Source organism: Phaenicophaeus curvirostris, chromosome 6 (genome assembly GCF_032191515.1).
Source record: "Phaenicophaeus curvirostris isolate KB17595 chromosome 6, BPBGC_Pcur_1.0, whole genome shotgun sequence".
In the NCBI taxonomy this organism is placed as follows: Eukaryota; Metazoa; Chordata; class Aves; order Cuculiformes; family Cuculidae; genus Phaenicophaeus; species Phaenicophaeus curvirostris.
In genome coordinates, this window is record NC_091397.1 from 5,109,511 (window position 1) to 5,127,683 (window position 18,173).

General features: G+C 43.5%; 1 protein-coding gene across 2 annotated transcripts in view; it reads right to left on the reverse strand.

The window, feature by feature from the left end:
- The window catches only part of PLCD1 (phospholipase C delta 1), a 55,194-nt gene that overhangs the window by 12,303 nt on the left and 24,718 nt on the right, over positions 1-18,173 (reverse strand). For both annotated transcript variants that reach the window (XM_069859238.1, XM_069859237.1), the window contains exons 3-8: positions 16,869-17,097; positions 11,882-12,011; positions 8,827-9,055; positions 7,470-7,671; positions 5,616-5,760; positions 4,354-4,503 (exon numbers count right to left, since the gene is read on the reverse strand). In XM_069859238.1, coding sequence (XP_069715339.1) covers positions 4,354-4,503; positions 5,616-5,760; positions 7,470-7,671; positions 8,827-9,055; positions 11,882-12,011; positions 16,869-17,097 — 1,085 coding nt within the window. The remainder of the gene's footprint in view (positions 1-4,353; positions 4,504-5,615; positions 5,761-7,469; positions 7,672-8,826; positions 9,056-11,881; positions 12,012-16,868; positions 17,098-18,173) is intronic.

An 18,173-nucleotide genomic window follows, 5' to 3' on the forward strand; every position in this document is an offset into this window, starting at 1 on the left:
TTCAGCTCTGTTGAGCAGATCCCTTCCTTGTCTTATGATGAAGCTTTAGCTGAAATACTCTAATAAATATTCTCCAAGTAGACCATAAAGCTATTCCAACTGCCTGTGGCAAGCCCAAGGTTGAATATAACCTAAGAAAATGGAAGAGGCTACGTGGACACTGGAGTCTACCAAGAACATATAGGGGAGTGGCTGCTGGAATAGAAGCAACCCTCCCTTCCTCATGTGTCCTGCAAATTGTATTGCCTTAATTCTCCACAAGTGGAGCTCCACCTCTCTAATGCACACTGAACAAGCTCAGCTCTGCAAGCGAAACGATTCTGACACAGGGCTTGTCTTCCTTTGGGAGTCTGTGAATTGGGACATGGCAACCATCTTAAACAAAAGCACCACTGATTTTATCAGAAGGGGAAAAACTGTTAAGAGCAGAGGATTTTAAAAGATCTGCATGCATGTGTTTATCCTAACTCAAAGTTTCTTGCCCCTATCAGCAACCTGAAAGCCATGGCAAGACCTTATTTCCAGTTTTCATCTCAGTGGGAGTGGAAGATTTATAAAATAAAAAAACTTTCTGTGCTCTCAACACTTCCTTTAGAGTCAACAGAGAGAACACACACAGGGTGTGATTCTTCTTCTCTATATAAACAAACATTTACAAGCAGTTGCACCACACCTCCAGCCTCCCTAGTTGTATTAACTAGTTGTCAAAAGGAGCCCAAAGTGAAGTGCTTACATTCATGGACACACGGGGTTTGAGCACTGCCAACTTACACCCTACCCTTAGGATGAAGATATCTATCTATCTCCCCACATTCCTAAGAGATAATGAATACGTTCACATAAGATGTGCAGATCAGATACACTCACTGATATCACATGACATTTCCATCTCTGTGTATCTTTCAGCCCAGTTGTGGGCTTAAGTGTTGCAGGGTTTAAAAACGAGTGGCACCAGCAGACAAAGGGAGTCTTCAGAAAAGGGGAAAAGAAACATTATTAAAGGAAATTTTGAGAGATTTGAGGGAAACTCAGCTCAAGAACTAGTAGAACTTGGAAGCCCCATCTCTGGAGGTGTTCAAGGCCAGGTTGGATGAGGCTTTGAGCGGCCTGTGTCTACTGGAAGGTGTCCCATGGCAGGAGCGCTGGAACTGGATGATCTTTAAGGTCCCTTCCAACCCAAACCATTCTGACTCTGTGAACTCCAGCCAAGAAGACTCATTGCTGACAAGGCTGACACAAGCTGGGCTAACCTGGGAGAAAGGCATAGATGTGGAGTTAGGCATATGGCAGAGGGATTTGGAGCCACAATGTATGGTGCAAAAGTAGCTCTTCCAGGCAGATGGCTCCCAGGGTCAACTGCTGACTTAGAGATCTGTGATTGAACCTGGTCTGGTATTAGCTGAGAGAAATTTAAAGGCATTTACTGCCTTGCTACAAGCATAGAGCAGAGCAGGTCAGCCCCCCCCACCACTCAGATCAGTTGTGCTGAGCCCTGCAGTGCCACTGCTGTACTGGAAGGGGTTTCTGAGCTGCATGGCTCAAAGTGATGTCAAATGGAGGCACTGGACACAGAAATGGATGTAACTGATGTGGTAGCTGGTGGAGCAATGGAGCTGTGGGATGTCGGATGCTTCAGCCACTGCACTGGGGCTCAGCCAACTGCGGGTCTTATAGTCCTAAAGGTCACCCATCAAGAAAGGTCTGTTAAAGCAAAGCCACTGTCATTGTAAACATGGAAGTCCAGGAAAAAAAAGATCTGGAGGGGTTTCAGGCACACCTGATAAACTGAATAGATGCATGCGCTGCTGGCAGCTGGTTTAATCTTGTTCCAGGGTTGGTTTTTTGCAGCATTTCTAGCTGGGATGCAGGCAGAGGGAGAAAGGACTCTGGCAGATCCCTGTGCAGATCAGAGATGGGGCAGAAGAGACTGCTACAAGCAACCAGCAGTGGAGATTGGAGCAACTCTTCCCTACAACTCTGGCACTGCCTGGAGCCTCTGTGTGGCTTTTAGCCTTTCACCCTACTCGCCTTTATTTTACTATTGTGAGCTAAAGAAAGCAGCTTGAGGAAGCTATTTGGTGGCTCTGTGTAGCCCAACACTGTTCCTGAATGGAACCAGCTAAATCAGACTCCTGCCCTCGGCTGTGATATGAATCGTCATCTGGAATCCAAACTGTGTTGATCTTCCTTTAATTACCAACATTGCCCAGCTAACACAATCTGCAGCAATTCTTTGCCTGTTTTTATTTACATCCTTTCAGCCCTTTTCCCAGTGACAGACCTCACCCTTTTTTAATATAACAAATATTACATCATTCCAAACTTCCCCATGCCAGCTTCACAAGGAAGTGGAAAATCCAAAAGGTTTTGTTAGGTTGTTTTTCCTTAATGTTTCGGCTTCAATGTATTTTCCACCAAAAATACCCCAGTGGTTCAGCCCTTTGCACTCTTCCAGTTCACACAGGAGGATGGCAGAGGAAAAGTACCAAAGGGAAAAGGACAAGTTTTGCTACATTGGCAATTTTTCCCCCTTTAAACTAAATGGAGCAGTCCCTCCAATACAGCATAACAGCCCAAACCCATTCACTAAGGTAGATCTGGGTCAGTTTGTTCCAGCTGGGGCCACGTGTCTATCTGGGCAATCAGAGCAGGAGGTTAGATGAGCACAGGAATGGGAAAATCATCTTTGGGAAGCTTAGGTCATTCCCTTACACTCACATCAGACATTTCTTTCCCTGGTGTTTCTCCTTTCTTTCTTCATAACATTCCTCTGGTCTCAAGGCAGTGTTCTGAAAAGCTACCAGCAGCTGATCCTGATCCTGCACTAGGGATTAACAGCAAGCCAGGAGGCGACACTGAAGACAATGATTTTTCCTACAGCCTGCAGAGACCTCTATCCATGCTGGGTGTATCCTCAGCCTGGGAGAGACACTTAAATGGAGGCACTTTGTCTGTGCTGGTGCAAAAGTCCTGCTGATGCAGCAGCATTAAAAATTATGATTCATCCTAATTTATTGCACTGGTGCCCAGGGAGCAATCCAGATCAGCTTCCCTCTGTGCTAGGCTTTGTATCAAGTGAGGCATGACATGCCCAAACAAAAGGGAAAGTCAGAAATGGAAGAGAAAGGGAGAGGGAGAAAAAATACAGAAGATATTTCGGGTGGATCATTTTCCTCTCCTTCCTCCCCTGCTGACTGCCAGAATTATCCCACCCACAAACTTCTTCCAGCTCTGGCTAGGCATGCTCATTCAATTTTTGGCAAACGATTTCTTTAGCAATGAAATGCAATTTAAAGGGACTGCAACTATCCACACAGAACTCTGTTCCTGCGAAGTGTTTAAGAGAAAAGAAAGGAAGAAAACACAAACCCAAAGGGTGGAAACAGCTGAATGATTAATTTTGGCTTCTGTTTTAGAAATGTAATCCTTTTTTTCCTCATACCAAGATTTCATTTCCTATTTTTCTAATAGTCAGCTAATGATTTTATAGAGGCTGTCTGCTATTGAGGGCTGTATATCTCCTCCCTCCTGCAGGGTGAAAGCTTAGCTCCCAGCTTCACGGCTGCTCTGATTCATGGGAATCAAGGGGGCATCTCTACACAGCCTCCTGATTCTGCTTGTCGTCCATGGACATTTGCATCCCCACCATCCCAGGCCATTCTCATTGGGAGGACATGTTGTGCTCAATGAAGTTTTAGGTCCTGTACTGGTTTTCCCCTTGAGTTTTGAGGGGCAAACTATCACAACTGTCCTTCCATCCTAATTAGCAGTCTGAATCTCTACGGTAGAGCATCCAAGGTATCGTAGGAGGAAGAGAGTATATGCTACATCCCTCAGCACAGAGCAGAACATTTTACCTACCAGGAAATCAGGGGGTGTCCAGAAACACAGAGACAGACACCTTGTAGTCACTAATCTTCCTTGCTTGTGCAGCAACCTAACAGTGCTTCAGAGCGTTAGCCTGAAAAAAGTCATATTCTGCTTTGGGATGTGGGGAGCAGGCAGAAGACAGGCCCTCCGGATTGAGCTCCTCTGAGACAAGAGAGAATAGCAAGATCCCCATGGGGCAAAGGATATTCCCCAGCCTTGGTAAATGCAACCCAGACCTGCAAGGATTTATGAGCTCAGACAACAAACAAGGAGCAACAGGGCATTTTGTGCTTGAGGTGCACAGGCTACTTCAAGATACTCCTATTTCTTATTCTACCATTTTCCACAATCTCTTTTCCTCAGCAAGTGCAGTTCCCACCAGTCCTCAGGCACATTATCTACTACTCTGCACCCATAAAGAAGACAGACCTCTCTCTTGTTCCACCCTCAGAAGGCAGAAAGTGCTAGAGCAGCCTTGCTTACCTCTGGAGAGGGGAACTGGGATTTGTTTCCATCAACTGGAGCAACCAAGAGCATGTCCTGTAGGATTGTCGTCATGTGGTGAGCCATGACCTTCTGCTGGTCAACGCTGCAGTGGTTCTCCAGGGAGATGATGACAGGGTATGGTGAGGTCTAGATCAAGACAACAACATACATCATCAGCAGTGAACTCTGCAGTTTCACCAGTCTTTAGCAATTGATATAAACCCCAGTGCTGTTTTCTCTGGAAATCAGTTTGTCAACGGTAGCGTCTTGTATTCTGTTAAAATGAGCATTTCTTAAAAAACTCCACAGTAGCTACTCAAATCTCTGCTGATGCTTTCCAGACATGATGATCCAATGGACAGGCCATCAGGCTGGGTCAGAGTACCTCCCACAGATTTGCGGGGGCACTTTGATGAGGTTCACTGTGTCTCCATCATCCACTTGCACTGTAGATCAGAGCATCTTCCTACCTCAGAGGAAAGACTGGGAAGGGAGGCTTTGAAATCACTAGTTGTGCTCAAATCTTTAGATGACATGAATCCTTCCTTCATCCATGAATAGGCCTGATCTGGTTGCCTGTGTCCCCCTAGTCATTTTGTGTGCTGAAAGCACTGTCATTGTCACTGCTTTATAGCCCCCAAAAAAACTTGGTACTAGTTCTCAAGTGCACTGAAGGAAAGTGGCAGAAAGCCCTATGAATCCAGACAAGCTCAAAGTTTTCTAAAGACTACTGGCCTAGCACTGACATGCAAGACTCCAGACCCACTCATTCCTTTTAAAGTACAGTAGAATCATAGAATCACAGAATCATAATATCATAGAATGTTTTGGATTGGGAGGGACCTTAAAGATCATCCAGCTCCAACACCCCTCAGTTCCTCCAAAACACATGCATATGCATTCCTCTAAACTAGGAATGGACCCTGAGACCTCAAAGCAACACAAATCACAGGTTAGTTTGCATTTCCCACCAGATATGCTCAGGATACTGGGCTTTTCATTGCAGTGGGGTCCAGGATGCAGCTATGCCTGTATAGATTCAAACTCATCCTCAGACAGTGGTTTGACTGTCCAGCAACTACCAGGAATGGGCCTCCGCAGAAAGCAGAACATGGATGCCCAGAGAGACACATCTTGTACCCATGATAAATGCTAAAGTGAAGTCTTCATTGTTTATGTTCTCTGCTAGGAGGGCAGAGACCTACTGTCAGTCTTTGATTGTGCAGTATGAGAAATCTTAGACAGTCCCTCATCCTTACTTTGAAAGCATAGTTCTTGATGGCCTTAATGACATCGCTGAAGAGGATCTTGGAGGTGAGAGTGTAGCCATGATAAATGACGGGCTCTGAGTTAGGGCCATCCCAGCAATCCAGTTCCACACAGCGGCAGCCTTTGGTGAGGGCTCTGGAAACAAAGAAGGGACTTGGTTGGGTTCTAAACCTTCTGCTCCACCTCAAAATTAGGATGCACCAGGCAGAGGTATTGCCTGGGAAGGCTGATGGGAAGCTTAGGGAGCAAAGGAGAAAGGAGAATCTTGGAAAAACAGGAAAGCAAGTGAAGAAAGGATGGGATCAGGAGAGCTCGGTCAACAAAGAGAGTTCAAGGTTGAGCAAGGAAAGCACAGTGGGATCCAAGAAAGGAAGTAGTAAAAGACAAGAATTATCCAAAGAAGAAATAGTGAGTGCCAGATGAGAAAGGACATTCATGACTGTGCCCCACGTCTTTTCCCAAGGATGGTGAAGAGGAGAGAAAATCAAAGGTGGTTGCATTGAAAGAAAGACAGTAAGACAGTCAGCCTTAGAAGCCAGGTCATGAAGCCTGGATGATGTAACTGCATCTAGATCTGAAAAGACATGAGAGATGAATCCTCAGAGCTGTCAGGGAGGGAACTGTGGGAACTCCATCATGTCAGGGGAGACTGGATTTTCACTTGAAACTCCCCCTCTACATAGTCCTACTTTCATTTTAATTTACTGTGAAATATGGGTTACCCAGACTTATCTGTCTAAGAGGTGATTTTTTACAGTAACTCCCTACCCATTTCAGATGATAAAACTCCTTAATTCATGGCAATAAGAACTATGGGATATTTTTATTTCATAACCAAAACATAATTCTGTAATTTTAAGATACAGCAAGAGGAATTCAAATAGCTACTGAAGAGCAACATGTGCCAGATGTCTCTATTCTTTGAGTTTGTGATTCTAGCCATTCTTCCCTGAGAATCAGGTAAGTAATAAACAAAGACAGAATTGTAGTCATTAACTTACTTATAAGGAAAAACTGTCCCATTTAATAAAAATATTTGTCATAGTAGAAGTAACATAAGGTTGTTGTGTAAATTAGTGAAGGCCACTACAAACATCTGACCTTCAGACATGAGACAGCAGCCAATGTTACAGGCAGAAGTAGGCAACACCTAACATTCTGTCCAGGAACACTGTGAGAGCATCTCAGCTGCTAAAGAGGGACCAGGTATAAGCTTCCTGATCACCCACACTGCCTTGTTACCCCATGTCTCACCTCTTTTCTTTGGACTGCTCCAACTACGTCTCTCCAAAATAAGCCCAAGAATGGTTCTAGGGTTAGCCTATGCCAGGAGCTACTCCCTAAAGGCAGTACAGATCATAAACAGCAAGACAGTATGCACCACTTTGGCTCCTTCCAGTCCCTATACAGTCCTGCAGCTCTGTTCCAGAAATCTTTGCACCTTGTAAGCTCCTTGTGCTCTCTCATACCATAGTCTGGGGATTGCAACATACTCCCTCAGCATCACACTTTGAAAACACCGTGTTAGAAGGCTGCAATCCAGCCCCCACATGATTGGAGATATTTTAAACTACTCACAAATGCAGTAATTATACATCTGGCAGTCAAGTGAACACCACATGGGGCCCAGCAGAGATCCAGGGGGCATGGCAAACCTGGTCTAGAAACAGGACAGTTCTAGAAACAGGTTCACCCTGATGTGAACGTGGGCCAGTCCACACTACCTGGTCTTGGCGTGGGAGTCTGCTTTCTGCTCCTCTGGCATCTAGCAATACAGATGCACCCTGTCTTCTGTAAGAAAGCGGTCAAACTCACACACACATCAACACACAAACATACATTACCTGATATAGGCTTCTGTGCTGCTTGGACCTGTGAGCTGGTCTTCCATGAGGTAGGTATTGTGTGAGGACGACACCAAGTAGTGACTAAGAGGCTGAGTCATGTCCTGGTAAACTTTACGGTGGGCAGGGTTGAATATATTCCCGTCTTCAGACAGCAGGTACATCAGGAAACCATCTTTGGTCATGGCGTTACCCCTCTTGGCTGCCAAATAAATTGACAGAAACCCCCACAATAAAAATTTGATGCCATCAGGTTGTGCCATGTTCTTCACTATGATGCCCCCTGCTCTCCAGAGGCTCTAAAAGGCAAAATGGGCTCCCTAGACGTTCAGCTGATAGTAAAGATATCGATGCTGCTCAGACAATGCTGACAGCTTCATCTGCCTGAAAATGCTTTTAAAGCCCCTTCACAAGGCTGGCTTTTTATGACATTTACTGTCCTTCATAATACCTTAAAAGCGTCAAAGACAGCACTTACCTCACCTTGTCTCTAGAGATCTACAGTATAAAAATCTCCATTTGATCACTTCAAGCTTCCTTCATGCCAAAACAGAGAAGCTGTCAGATGTCTAAACATCACCAGATAAATCCTGTCTGCATTATCCAATGAATACAAGATTCACAAGGAGTAAATGCAAATTACCCTACTTTGAGGAGAAATTGAGATCTCCCCATCTTGAGGGACGGAGCTAGATCTCAGTGTAATCCTCAAATATGGCATTTGCAAAGCATTGTCCCTCTCCTGAGGGTAAAACAGGAGATAGTGCAAAAACAGACTATGATCCTGCATTTGTCTTTTGAGTATGTTCTCCAAGATGCTCCAGGCTGGCAATTCACCTAATTTCTGAGCAGAAAGACAGTCCTGTGATTGAAAGACAGTCCTAAGCGACTGACTTAAAGACTGAAAGACAGTCCTAAGCAACTGTCTCCTCCTTGGCCCTCTACTCAAGAGACCTTATCACCCAATGACTTTTCAGGTGCCCACATTCAAAAATATCTGCCTCTATTCCTGCTTCTGGAGAGCAGAAAGATTGCTACACTCTTAATCTTGCAAAGCCATGTGAAGTCTTGACAAGTGAACAAGACAACAGAGACCTTCCCTCAGGAATTTCATGACCCTCTAGCCAACTCCATATTGACGAGCTGCTTAGTGTACCCAAGCCAAAATGGAAGAGGAATATTTCCCAGGCTCTCCTGTGCCCTCATCTCTTAGAGCTGCTAACGTTCCCCTAGAAGACTGGTGTTTTAGAAGCAGAAAATTACACACATGGCTGCAGAAGAAAGCAGCAGAAAAGTAATTCATAGTTCATCAAGAAAGCAAGATTTTGAACCAAACCACCCAGGGTTTCCAACCTACCTCTTTCATTGGGCTCATATCTCTGAATCAAGGCAGGAGCAGCAACAACAGCATCTTCTTCTTGCTGCATCTCATAGAGGAACCTGACCAGATTCTGGCAGGACATGAACCCTTCTGCATCTGAGTATTTTTGGAAGATGTTGTCTATTTCTTTCCTCTCTGTCAGTATCTTGTAAAATTCCTCTATCTCATCATCCTCCAGAGCCTCTGTTTTGGACTTGTCACAGTGCTGTAAACGTAGAGGGGAGAAGGAGTGAAAACCTTCTTTCCTTCTGGCATATGCCAGCCGTAATCTGCACCAGGGCTACACAACGCAGAACACAAAATAATTGGAAACGGTTACTGCCCAGTGAATGAGAAGCACTTGGTCAATGACAATGGTTCTCACTGACAAGATCAAGTCATAGAACAGTTGCAATTATTATTTATTCATATTATCAATGTGCTGAAATGGATCAGGCATGACCTTGCAGCCCACTGCACTGTGTACTGTGCAAAACCATACGCTAAAGGGACTCCTCCTGACAATCTAGGTACAAATCTAGGCTCAAGAGAAATGTATCCCTTGATTGCAAGAGGTGAAGAAATATAGGGAAACAATAATTGTATCTCAAATTATTGATAGAGATAGTGGCCTAAAATCCAGTAAGTAAAGTGAACAATGCCTTCCCCTTGATCTTAGTAGATTTGAGCTCAGGCCTGAAGAGACTGTCAAAGCTAGTAGTAGGGTTGATTGCAAAGATGGCATCAAAAATTACTTTAAAAAAATCCTGCTAAACATGTCCTCTTTTAGGTATGAAAAAAATCCCAATTTCCATGGATCTTTTCCATTCCTGTTCAAAAACCACCAAGTAACAAAATCTCCACATTTCAAATCAGATACCAGCTTCTCAAGGAGTTGTAACTCATATTTTTCATGCCCTCCATGTTCTTCCATGATTTAAACTTCTTCACTGGTAACAGCTCTGACAGAGAACCAGAGTCAAGGACTTGGCTGACCATGAAAGATTAGGAGTTTAAGGTGTGCATATTAGTGTCTCCGTGAACCTGAGTGAACCTTGGCCTGCCAGAAAAAGTCAGAACCTTTCTGGTGCACCAGAATGAATATTCACATTGAAATGAAGTGAGCAGTTAGAGGAGCTTTACACAGTTTCTGGTTGCATTGCATATGTCTTACTCAGGAGTGTCTAAAAGCTAGATGTGGACACAGAGTTATGTGATGAAAATCAAGAATAATGTGAGAACGTGCCCTGTAGCTCTGTCTTGAATCCTTGATCACCCTTCCTTCCTGTGACTAAATGAATAAAAACTCACTCAGACAGGAAAGATCGCTCTTTTAATGCGCTGTAATGTTTCTCAGTCCATCTACGTTTAGGTAGTGTGTAAACTGGAAATCTAATTGCTTTAAGAGCAAGAAAGACTCTTCCTGGAAGCAATTCAGCACTCAAAAGCTCTGAATTAACCTCCAAAGAGCCTCTCTTTCCAGTGGCTATACAGGAAACTTATAACAATTAAATGCCTAATGAGGGTACTTCAACTATCTGCCTGCATTTAGATGGATTGAATCAAGGTTTAGCAATTACTTGGAGTCCTTAAGCCATAAGAGAATTGAACTTCATCAAATTTCCACTCCTGGAGCTCTCTTGTAACTACTGCAACAGCAAAAGAGCTTCACTAAAAGATGAGGAGGCTGCGCCTCCAAAAACAAGGTGTCTTTTCAGATATTTGATGTTTGGAGGCATAGGGAGGGATTTAATCTGACATGTGAGATGTATCCTTTTGGATGAGGTTAATTGCATCCGTATCTCTCTTACTGGTTTGACCTACAGAGACTGCAAAGGAAATGCAAGTGTTGGCGACTATTTTCAATGTAGGTGTCTGCACTGGAGACATCTAGCTCAATCAGATGAATCCTAGTCTTATTGCTGTTCTTCCAGGGGATAAAGTAGGGAATAAAGCATGGGAAATGCCAGCCAGAGTGGGCAGTACATCTGGAAGATTTTGCAAACTGAAATTCTTTAAGATCTGCTGATAAACTTTCCGCAGTTCTTGCACTTAATGGAGAGAGATCTCCATAAAAAAAAGGGTTAGGAAACTTGTACCTTCTTTGGCAGAAGATCCTAATGAGATCTTGCCAACCTTCTCTGCTATCTACATAAACAAAGGAGTAAGAAAGCTACTGCCCAGTGCCTAAAACCACCCACACATTTACTGCTCATCAGAAAAAGCATTTCTGAAACTGCCCACCCGTGAATCCAAATCCTCCTTCACAGAATAACCAGGTTGGAAGAGACCCACCGGATCAGGAAGAGACCCACCGGATCAGACAGGATAGAAGTCTGGAAATCATTCAGGTGTTTTATCTCACCTCAGCAGGAAGGTTTCTTTAGAGAGAAACCAAAAACTTAACAAGTGAGAATTTTTCACCTCTTTCTTATCTTTTGAGAGGCTCAGCCACCAAGTCAAATCTTGAGTTTTTAGAATTATATGTCCCTGACCAGATTAAATATGCCTTGCGCTATTAAATCAACCAGACTGGTCCAGTTTTGAGTGCAATGTTGCATATATATCATTTATATGAGTTGTTTTTTTTCCTAATGAGCATTTTGGTTTTGTTTACACCTGTCACTTGGCATCCTCCTCCTCTGAGAAGGTGAGAATACGGTTCGTAATCGTAACCAAACCAATTTCAGACAGACTTAGTCAAAGACATGTGGTGTGGCATGCAGAACTCCAGAAATACCTGGAATTCAAAAGTGTGCTTGAACTTTGCTTTTCACTTTTTCTCACATTATCCATGTTTGCATCTCATCTTCTCTGAATCCTGGCAAAACTGGGCATTAGTGGTAAAGATCTTAACAGACCTTCATCAAAAGCACTGTGCTGACCTAGCTTTGTTGTTAGTGGGAACCTGCTGAGCACCAAAACCCAAGAGTATGAGAAAAGATGCTAGGAGTTCACTTTCAGCTTAGATCTCCTACCAGAGCTGAAAGCTGTAGGAGACCTTGATCTCAGCCAACAAACACCAAATACTTTATCTGCTTGCTCTCATTACCTGGAAAATCTTCTTGGCATGATAGTCATCGACTTCAATGTTCACTTCTTTCAGGAAGTCCTTGAGCTCTTTCAAGCTCATCTTGTTGTCTTTGTTTTTATCAGCTTTCCGCAGGCAGGTATGAATCCAGCTGCAGAGTGATGTAAGGAAATCTTTCCAGGTCAATGCCTAGCCTAAATACCACCCTTCTGCTGCCCATGGTGGGGGGTAAATATCTTGTAAGAGCCTAAACCACCTCTCCAGCTGCTGTAAATCAGCATGCTACCACTGAACAGCTTACATCACCTCACCTTCTGCTCTGAAAGCGCAAAATGGTGCTTTGGCAGAGCTAAATTCTCTGTAATATGAGCAATTGTGACCTAGGAGAAGCTTTTCACCATCTGGCCAAGGCTGGATCAGCTCTCTTTACCCAGTAGGAGTTTCTGGCCACAACCACCTCACAAAATAGTCTCATAAAAGACTTCTCTTTTATGACAGAAAGTACATTCTGATCCAGACTGTTAAAAGGGGATAGAGGAGAAATGAAAACAGCTCCCAAGCGGGTTAAACTGATTGTTAAAGATTTGATCAATATTGTATTCCAAGATAAACACTGAACAGGGATTCTCCAAAAGAAGGATTAATGTTAATTTTTTGGCTCACCTTCACATTCCATATTTATTTAGGTATTTCTATCCATATGTCTTAAGAACTTTGTTGTGAGCAGAATCAAACCAAACTTTGTGCATCTTGAGCAATGCACAGGATCTATTTCTGTACCATATTATAATAGTTCATAAAAGCTTGGTTTATAATAGATTTAGTATATCTATGGATCTGGAGTAATTACTACAAAAACCAAGCCTTTTAATGTGATGCCAGTCAATATGACTTGGGTCTCCCATGTTCCTGCAGTTTCTTGAGAAAATAATTATTAGACAGTTGAGATACTTTGCAGTTTAAAACAATAGAAAAACATGCTTTTTGTATTGGGGTAGTACTGTCTTTTTTTTTTTTTTTCAGATTTGCTTAATTTACAAATAAAGATCCAGAAAAAAAACTCCTATATTTCAAAAGAAAAATATCGAAGTAAAAACTTGCTCCCCATGAATGCAACCTTTCATACCTTGCATAGAATATATTGCTCCAAACTCATTCTAAACAATCTGTAGAAAATGCCCAATCTGGATGTTAAGCAGAGTAAACCTCAGAATTAGCTGAGGCATATAGCATCATAACTTCTTAATTGTTTTTTTTCACAATAGCCCCCAAAAAGGGCATTAACAGACAGCCTATGCGGCTGTAGACATAACCCTGGAGCATTCACCGCAGCTACCACTGCATTCAAATATTCCTGCACTATGGAAATATGTGTAAACTGTTTGTAAGTGTTGTTTATCTCATGGAAAGCTGAACTTTCAGTCTTTAAAAATCTTGGCAGGTGCTATGCAATGACCTCACACCGCATCCTCCTTAGTCTGGTAATATTAATATTCCCCTTCTTTAGACACAGAAACCAAAATAAAGAGAGGCTACATTTCCCCAGCTTCCAGGGACACTCCAGGGCCCTGAATCAGGGTCTGGATAGGACTGATTCTTGCCAAAGAACCAAGGTTGAGCCATGAAGAGGATGCTCTGCTGGGAGTCACTGCCATCCACCCCCGAATGGAGAATACCCTCTCCACCAGCAGTGCTCCAAAAAAAATCTGCTCAGCATTTCAAGATGATGGCAAGGGCAGTGCCACCCGTTCATCCCTGACCTCTGCCCCTTGGCTCCCCTTCAGAGTCTTCCCTAAAAGTCACAGGCAGGAGTAATGCAGAACTCAAGTGAGCCAAGGGGAAATCCAGACTGTCGTGGCCAGAGGTGAGCAGCAGGATTGGCTTAACACTAACTGCATGTAGAAACTACTCTTGCTCTAACCACTGCAAAAAATCCATCCTTTTGAAAAGGTCTGCAGCCATTTCCACCGATCACGAGCACCCAGAGGTCATGCACATACCCAAAGTTGACTCTGGAAGGCAATATGTGGGCAGTAAAAGGAAGGCACAAAAGAGTCACGGGTGGGTCCTGCCTGCAGATGGAGGATGCTTTTCTTATTCCCCTCCCCGAGAGTCTAAGCAATATAAAAGGGAAATCAGAGAACCTACAAAGAGTAGAGGTCCACAGCTGGTCCTCTTGCTGCAAGGACAAGCAGGAAACAGAGAAAGACTGGAGACAACTGAGGCCTCAGCCTGTCACTTCAGCAGTGTTTGGTCCCCAAAACAGCCAAACTCGCCATGTATCTGGATGCCCACAGGTTTGAGAGAGCTTAGAGGAGCTGGATGAACTAGGCACTTCAGCTGAAAATCTTCTCATCAGATACAAAAACCATTTTGCAGCCCTGGTTGTGGGTTTTCCTTTCACATTAGGTGCTTATTTGGGCCAGAGTGAACTAGGAAAAAGCTGTTCCCATTCCTGTATACATCCAGAGAGCCTGCCTGCCTCTTGTTTTTAAAGGATCTATCAGCTCCAAGGCTACCAGCTTTCTATTAGAAACCAAAGAGGGGTGACTGAAACTATCTGGCAGATATCCTATGAATGTGCTCAAAACAGGAACGCTGCAAAACTTCTGGTAAGTGATTTCCAACCAGAAGAAAAGTTCATACATAAATCCCAGAATCAAAACAGATGGTGGCACACTATTCAAATAAAAGGTCCCTGTATTTTCCTCCCTGCAGACCTACCTGCAATATTTACTAAATAATCTATGTTAGCTTGTTGCAGGGTTGAATCTGAGGCTTAATAAAACAGTACCATATGCATAAGAACATCAGAAGTACTCATCAGTCATGTAGGAGTTTTATCTTTTTAGGAATATAGGAGTGGAAAGGACACAGATGACACTAAATTGAGTCCCTTGCTACCATAGGCAACTCTGTTGGATTCTAAACTGAACAAACCCCATCTGAAACGAGCAAGCTTTTTGCTTTCAGTACTTGTTTTCAAAATCTCGCATGCTCTTTACTTGCTTTTTAAAGGTTTTGGAGGCTGGGAAAGAGACACTGCAAGGCAATTCTCCAGTCATGGGGGAGAGGCAGGGGACCCAACACTTCTCGTTGTCTAATGACTCTTCCCCTTCTGTGCTCACAGATGCAGAGAACACTTCTGAGGTTTAGAAAAATCTGAGTAAGCCCACGCTGCCAAGCAAACCTAGTGAAGACAGTCTAAATTTAAAATCCTAAGCTTTAATTAAACATCATCAAATTTCAAATGAGAAATCATGCTGTTCTGTAATTCCAGGTTACGTTAAACGGCCTGAGACAATCCCAGATTGGAAGCCAGCACTGCACAGTAATTACTCTTCCAGAAATATGGCTTGCTATCCACCCTACTTAGCTTCAATTCTGCTTTCCAAAGACAGGGAGGCACTTTTCCACACTGGAAATTTACAGCCTTCTTCCCTTGCAAATGTTATTATTATTTTTCCCCCTTAGCAATCTTATCTCTTCTTATGGGGAAGATTTTCAGCAATATAGTCAATTTGATACATTCTGGGGACAAATTCTGTAGCCCAGATTTTCCCCACACGCTGTGGGGTGGGGAAAGCCTTCACATTTAAAAGAAAAACTGCCATGGTGCAACATTTCCAAAAGCATCTAAGTTTCAAGATTCCAGTTTGTCTACAGACTGCTACCTATCACCCTGGACACACGAGGAATGCCCTTGTAGCCTACAGCTGGAGAAAACATCCAAAAAGACACTCACAGTGCCGGAGATGAACACAGCATCCCATGTACATCAGAACTAGTGGAGTCTGATTCCTTTAAGCAAACAGCACAGTGGTTGCGCTTAAATACTTATCGGACTTCAGAGAATCCACAGAGAGTAAAGCCTGATGAACGCTCAGCATTTATATGCCATCACCTTCATCATGAGTACCTTATTTCCCAGGAGTAGTCCCATGGAGTGAAGCCTTGACTGTGAGCAAGGCTCCCTGATGCCTGCTCAAGCTCAGACTCCAGCTATGTGATTTTCCCCAGCTGAGGGATTTGCATCTCCCCTCATCTCCACGGATGCTTTGATGTTGAACAAGGCATGAAGCTCACACAGCCTTCTCTCACAGAGAGCGCTATCTGGTTTCCTCTCTGATAGCTGGATGCCTATTTTTGTGAAGCTTAAAGGAACTTAATGTATTATGACTGCTGTGGCTCTCTCTGATCAGGGCAAAATTGGCCAGCAGGTTCATATGTCATAGTCAGAGCCTCAGATACACAGGGACTGCAGAAAATCCACTAAAAACTACACCCACAGCTATTTTCTGGTTTGTAAATATGTGAGACCTGTGGTCACAAAGCAACTTATTGAGTGAAATGCAGCACCAGGAAAAATTCCCTGTGAATCCAGCAGAGCCAGGATTTCATCCAATAACTAATTCATTCTGCATTTCACAACTAATTCACTCTCCTTTCCTCCTCTGCTGATTTTCCTGTCTGCGTTGTCACTAGAGCAATTGCAAATTCTTGCAGGGCAAAACCTCTTTCCATGATGAGGCAAAAAAGGAGTAATTTCAGTAAAGCCAGTAGAGCTACCCCAGAGTAAAACTGGCAGTCAGAAGGGGAGAATCAGTTCCCTCGCCTTGTATTACTGAGAAACATGATAAACAACGTGGGCTTTTCATGCCTTGCCAAGAAGTGCCTGTCCTGGAGTTTGCTGCAAAGCAAGTGAAACAGACCCCTGAAGAATACAAAAAATAATGATTGTTTTATCTGGAGCTTCCTGAAAGAGGCATTTCTTTGCTTAAGGAGGTAAGTGAAGCCTGAATCTACTCTTGCTTGTATCTCAGTAAAACACGGGGAAAGAAAAAGCATTGGAAAACAGGGAGTTTGCCTGGGTGCCAAGTCAGTGCGAAAGAAAACTCACTGCCCAAGGCCAATCGGAAAAAAAGGGGGTTAGTCTCCTGTCTCCACCCACAGAGAAAAACAAGTGCATCTTTGTGTGTGATTAATCACTTTATAAGGCAAAGGATACTGTTGGAGTTTCTGTTTCTGGTTCATGGAGTTGCTGTGGGCTATGATTTTTGCAAGGCCGGAGATCCAGTGGTTGGCATCATCCTCTGAACTCGCAATGAGATCCAGGTTTTTACGCTGGTCTTTGAAAATGATGGAAAAGCAGCGATACTCTGGGACATCCTTGGCGTATTTTTCCATACCTTCTGTTTTATGGCCTGACCTCACATCCCGAATATCTTCAATGGAGACTGTGGAAAGAAAGCAGAGCCTGCTGTCAGCAGGGTTTCAGTCAGCCTTATCTCTACTTGGCTAGGGATATTAAGAAATTACTTTCTCCTTTTCCTGCAGCCTCTGGAAGATTCCCGTCCCTTTCCCCCCTTCCTCAAAATTTAGTACTGAAGCAAGTTCAAATCAAAAGGAGAAAAAAAGCAAGAAATTAAAAATTAAAACCCCTTTCCCCCCATGTTCTTTATTTAACAAAGAAGCAGAACACTAGATGCCATACTGTGATATCACGTTTATGAGATACAGACCACTGCCAAGAATTTGGTTCCAGTCCTCGGAGCATCCCTGATTTTATCTCTGCTCCCATTTGACAGTGGGGAGAATGGAATTGTGCCTCCCTGTGAACATGACCTCACAGGAAAATGCGAGGTGACTTCAGTAAGAGGAGGGTGGGGACCAAAGTAGTCATTGTTTTGCTTGCAAAAGAATGTAAGAAGGCAAAATTTAAAATCCTATATATTCTTCCCAGTCACACCAGTGGAAATTAGGCAGGCTAAGACCAGAGCTTCAGAGCAGTTTGGTGTCACCCATACTCCTTGCTCACCTCAGTCAATGGCAGACTTGATCCTCTTTGCTGTAAGAAAGCAAAACGCTGCCTTCGAGACCATCATTCCCTATTTCCATCTCTGCCCCTCTGCTAGTAGAAATGAGCCCTGAAGGCACACCAGATTTGCAAAATGCACACACAAGGCACCACAGAAAGAGTGGTGCATCCAAGAGACTACATTATTAAACAAATATAAGTAACTGAGACACCCCTACACTGCCCCTGAGAGTGTGCAGGTACCTTCAGGCAAGCTCCCAGCTGCACCCACAGCCTTTTTTTTTTTTCTCTCAATGGCCACCTGATACCTATACTGAGAGGGACGGGCAAAAACTGCTGAACCACACACATTTGACTGCTGCTACTTAACGCTGAAGTAGGAATGGCAATAAATGGCAAAAAAGTTTGTAACAGTGTTGAAGTCCATAACCTAGAAAGTCTCATTGCATTTTCTTGGGTGGGAGACAGACCAGTCAACACTTTGCAAACACTAAC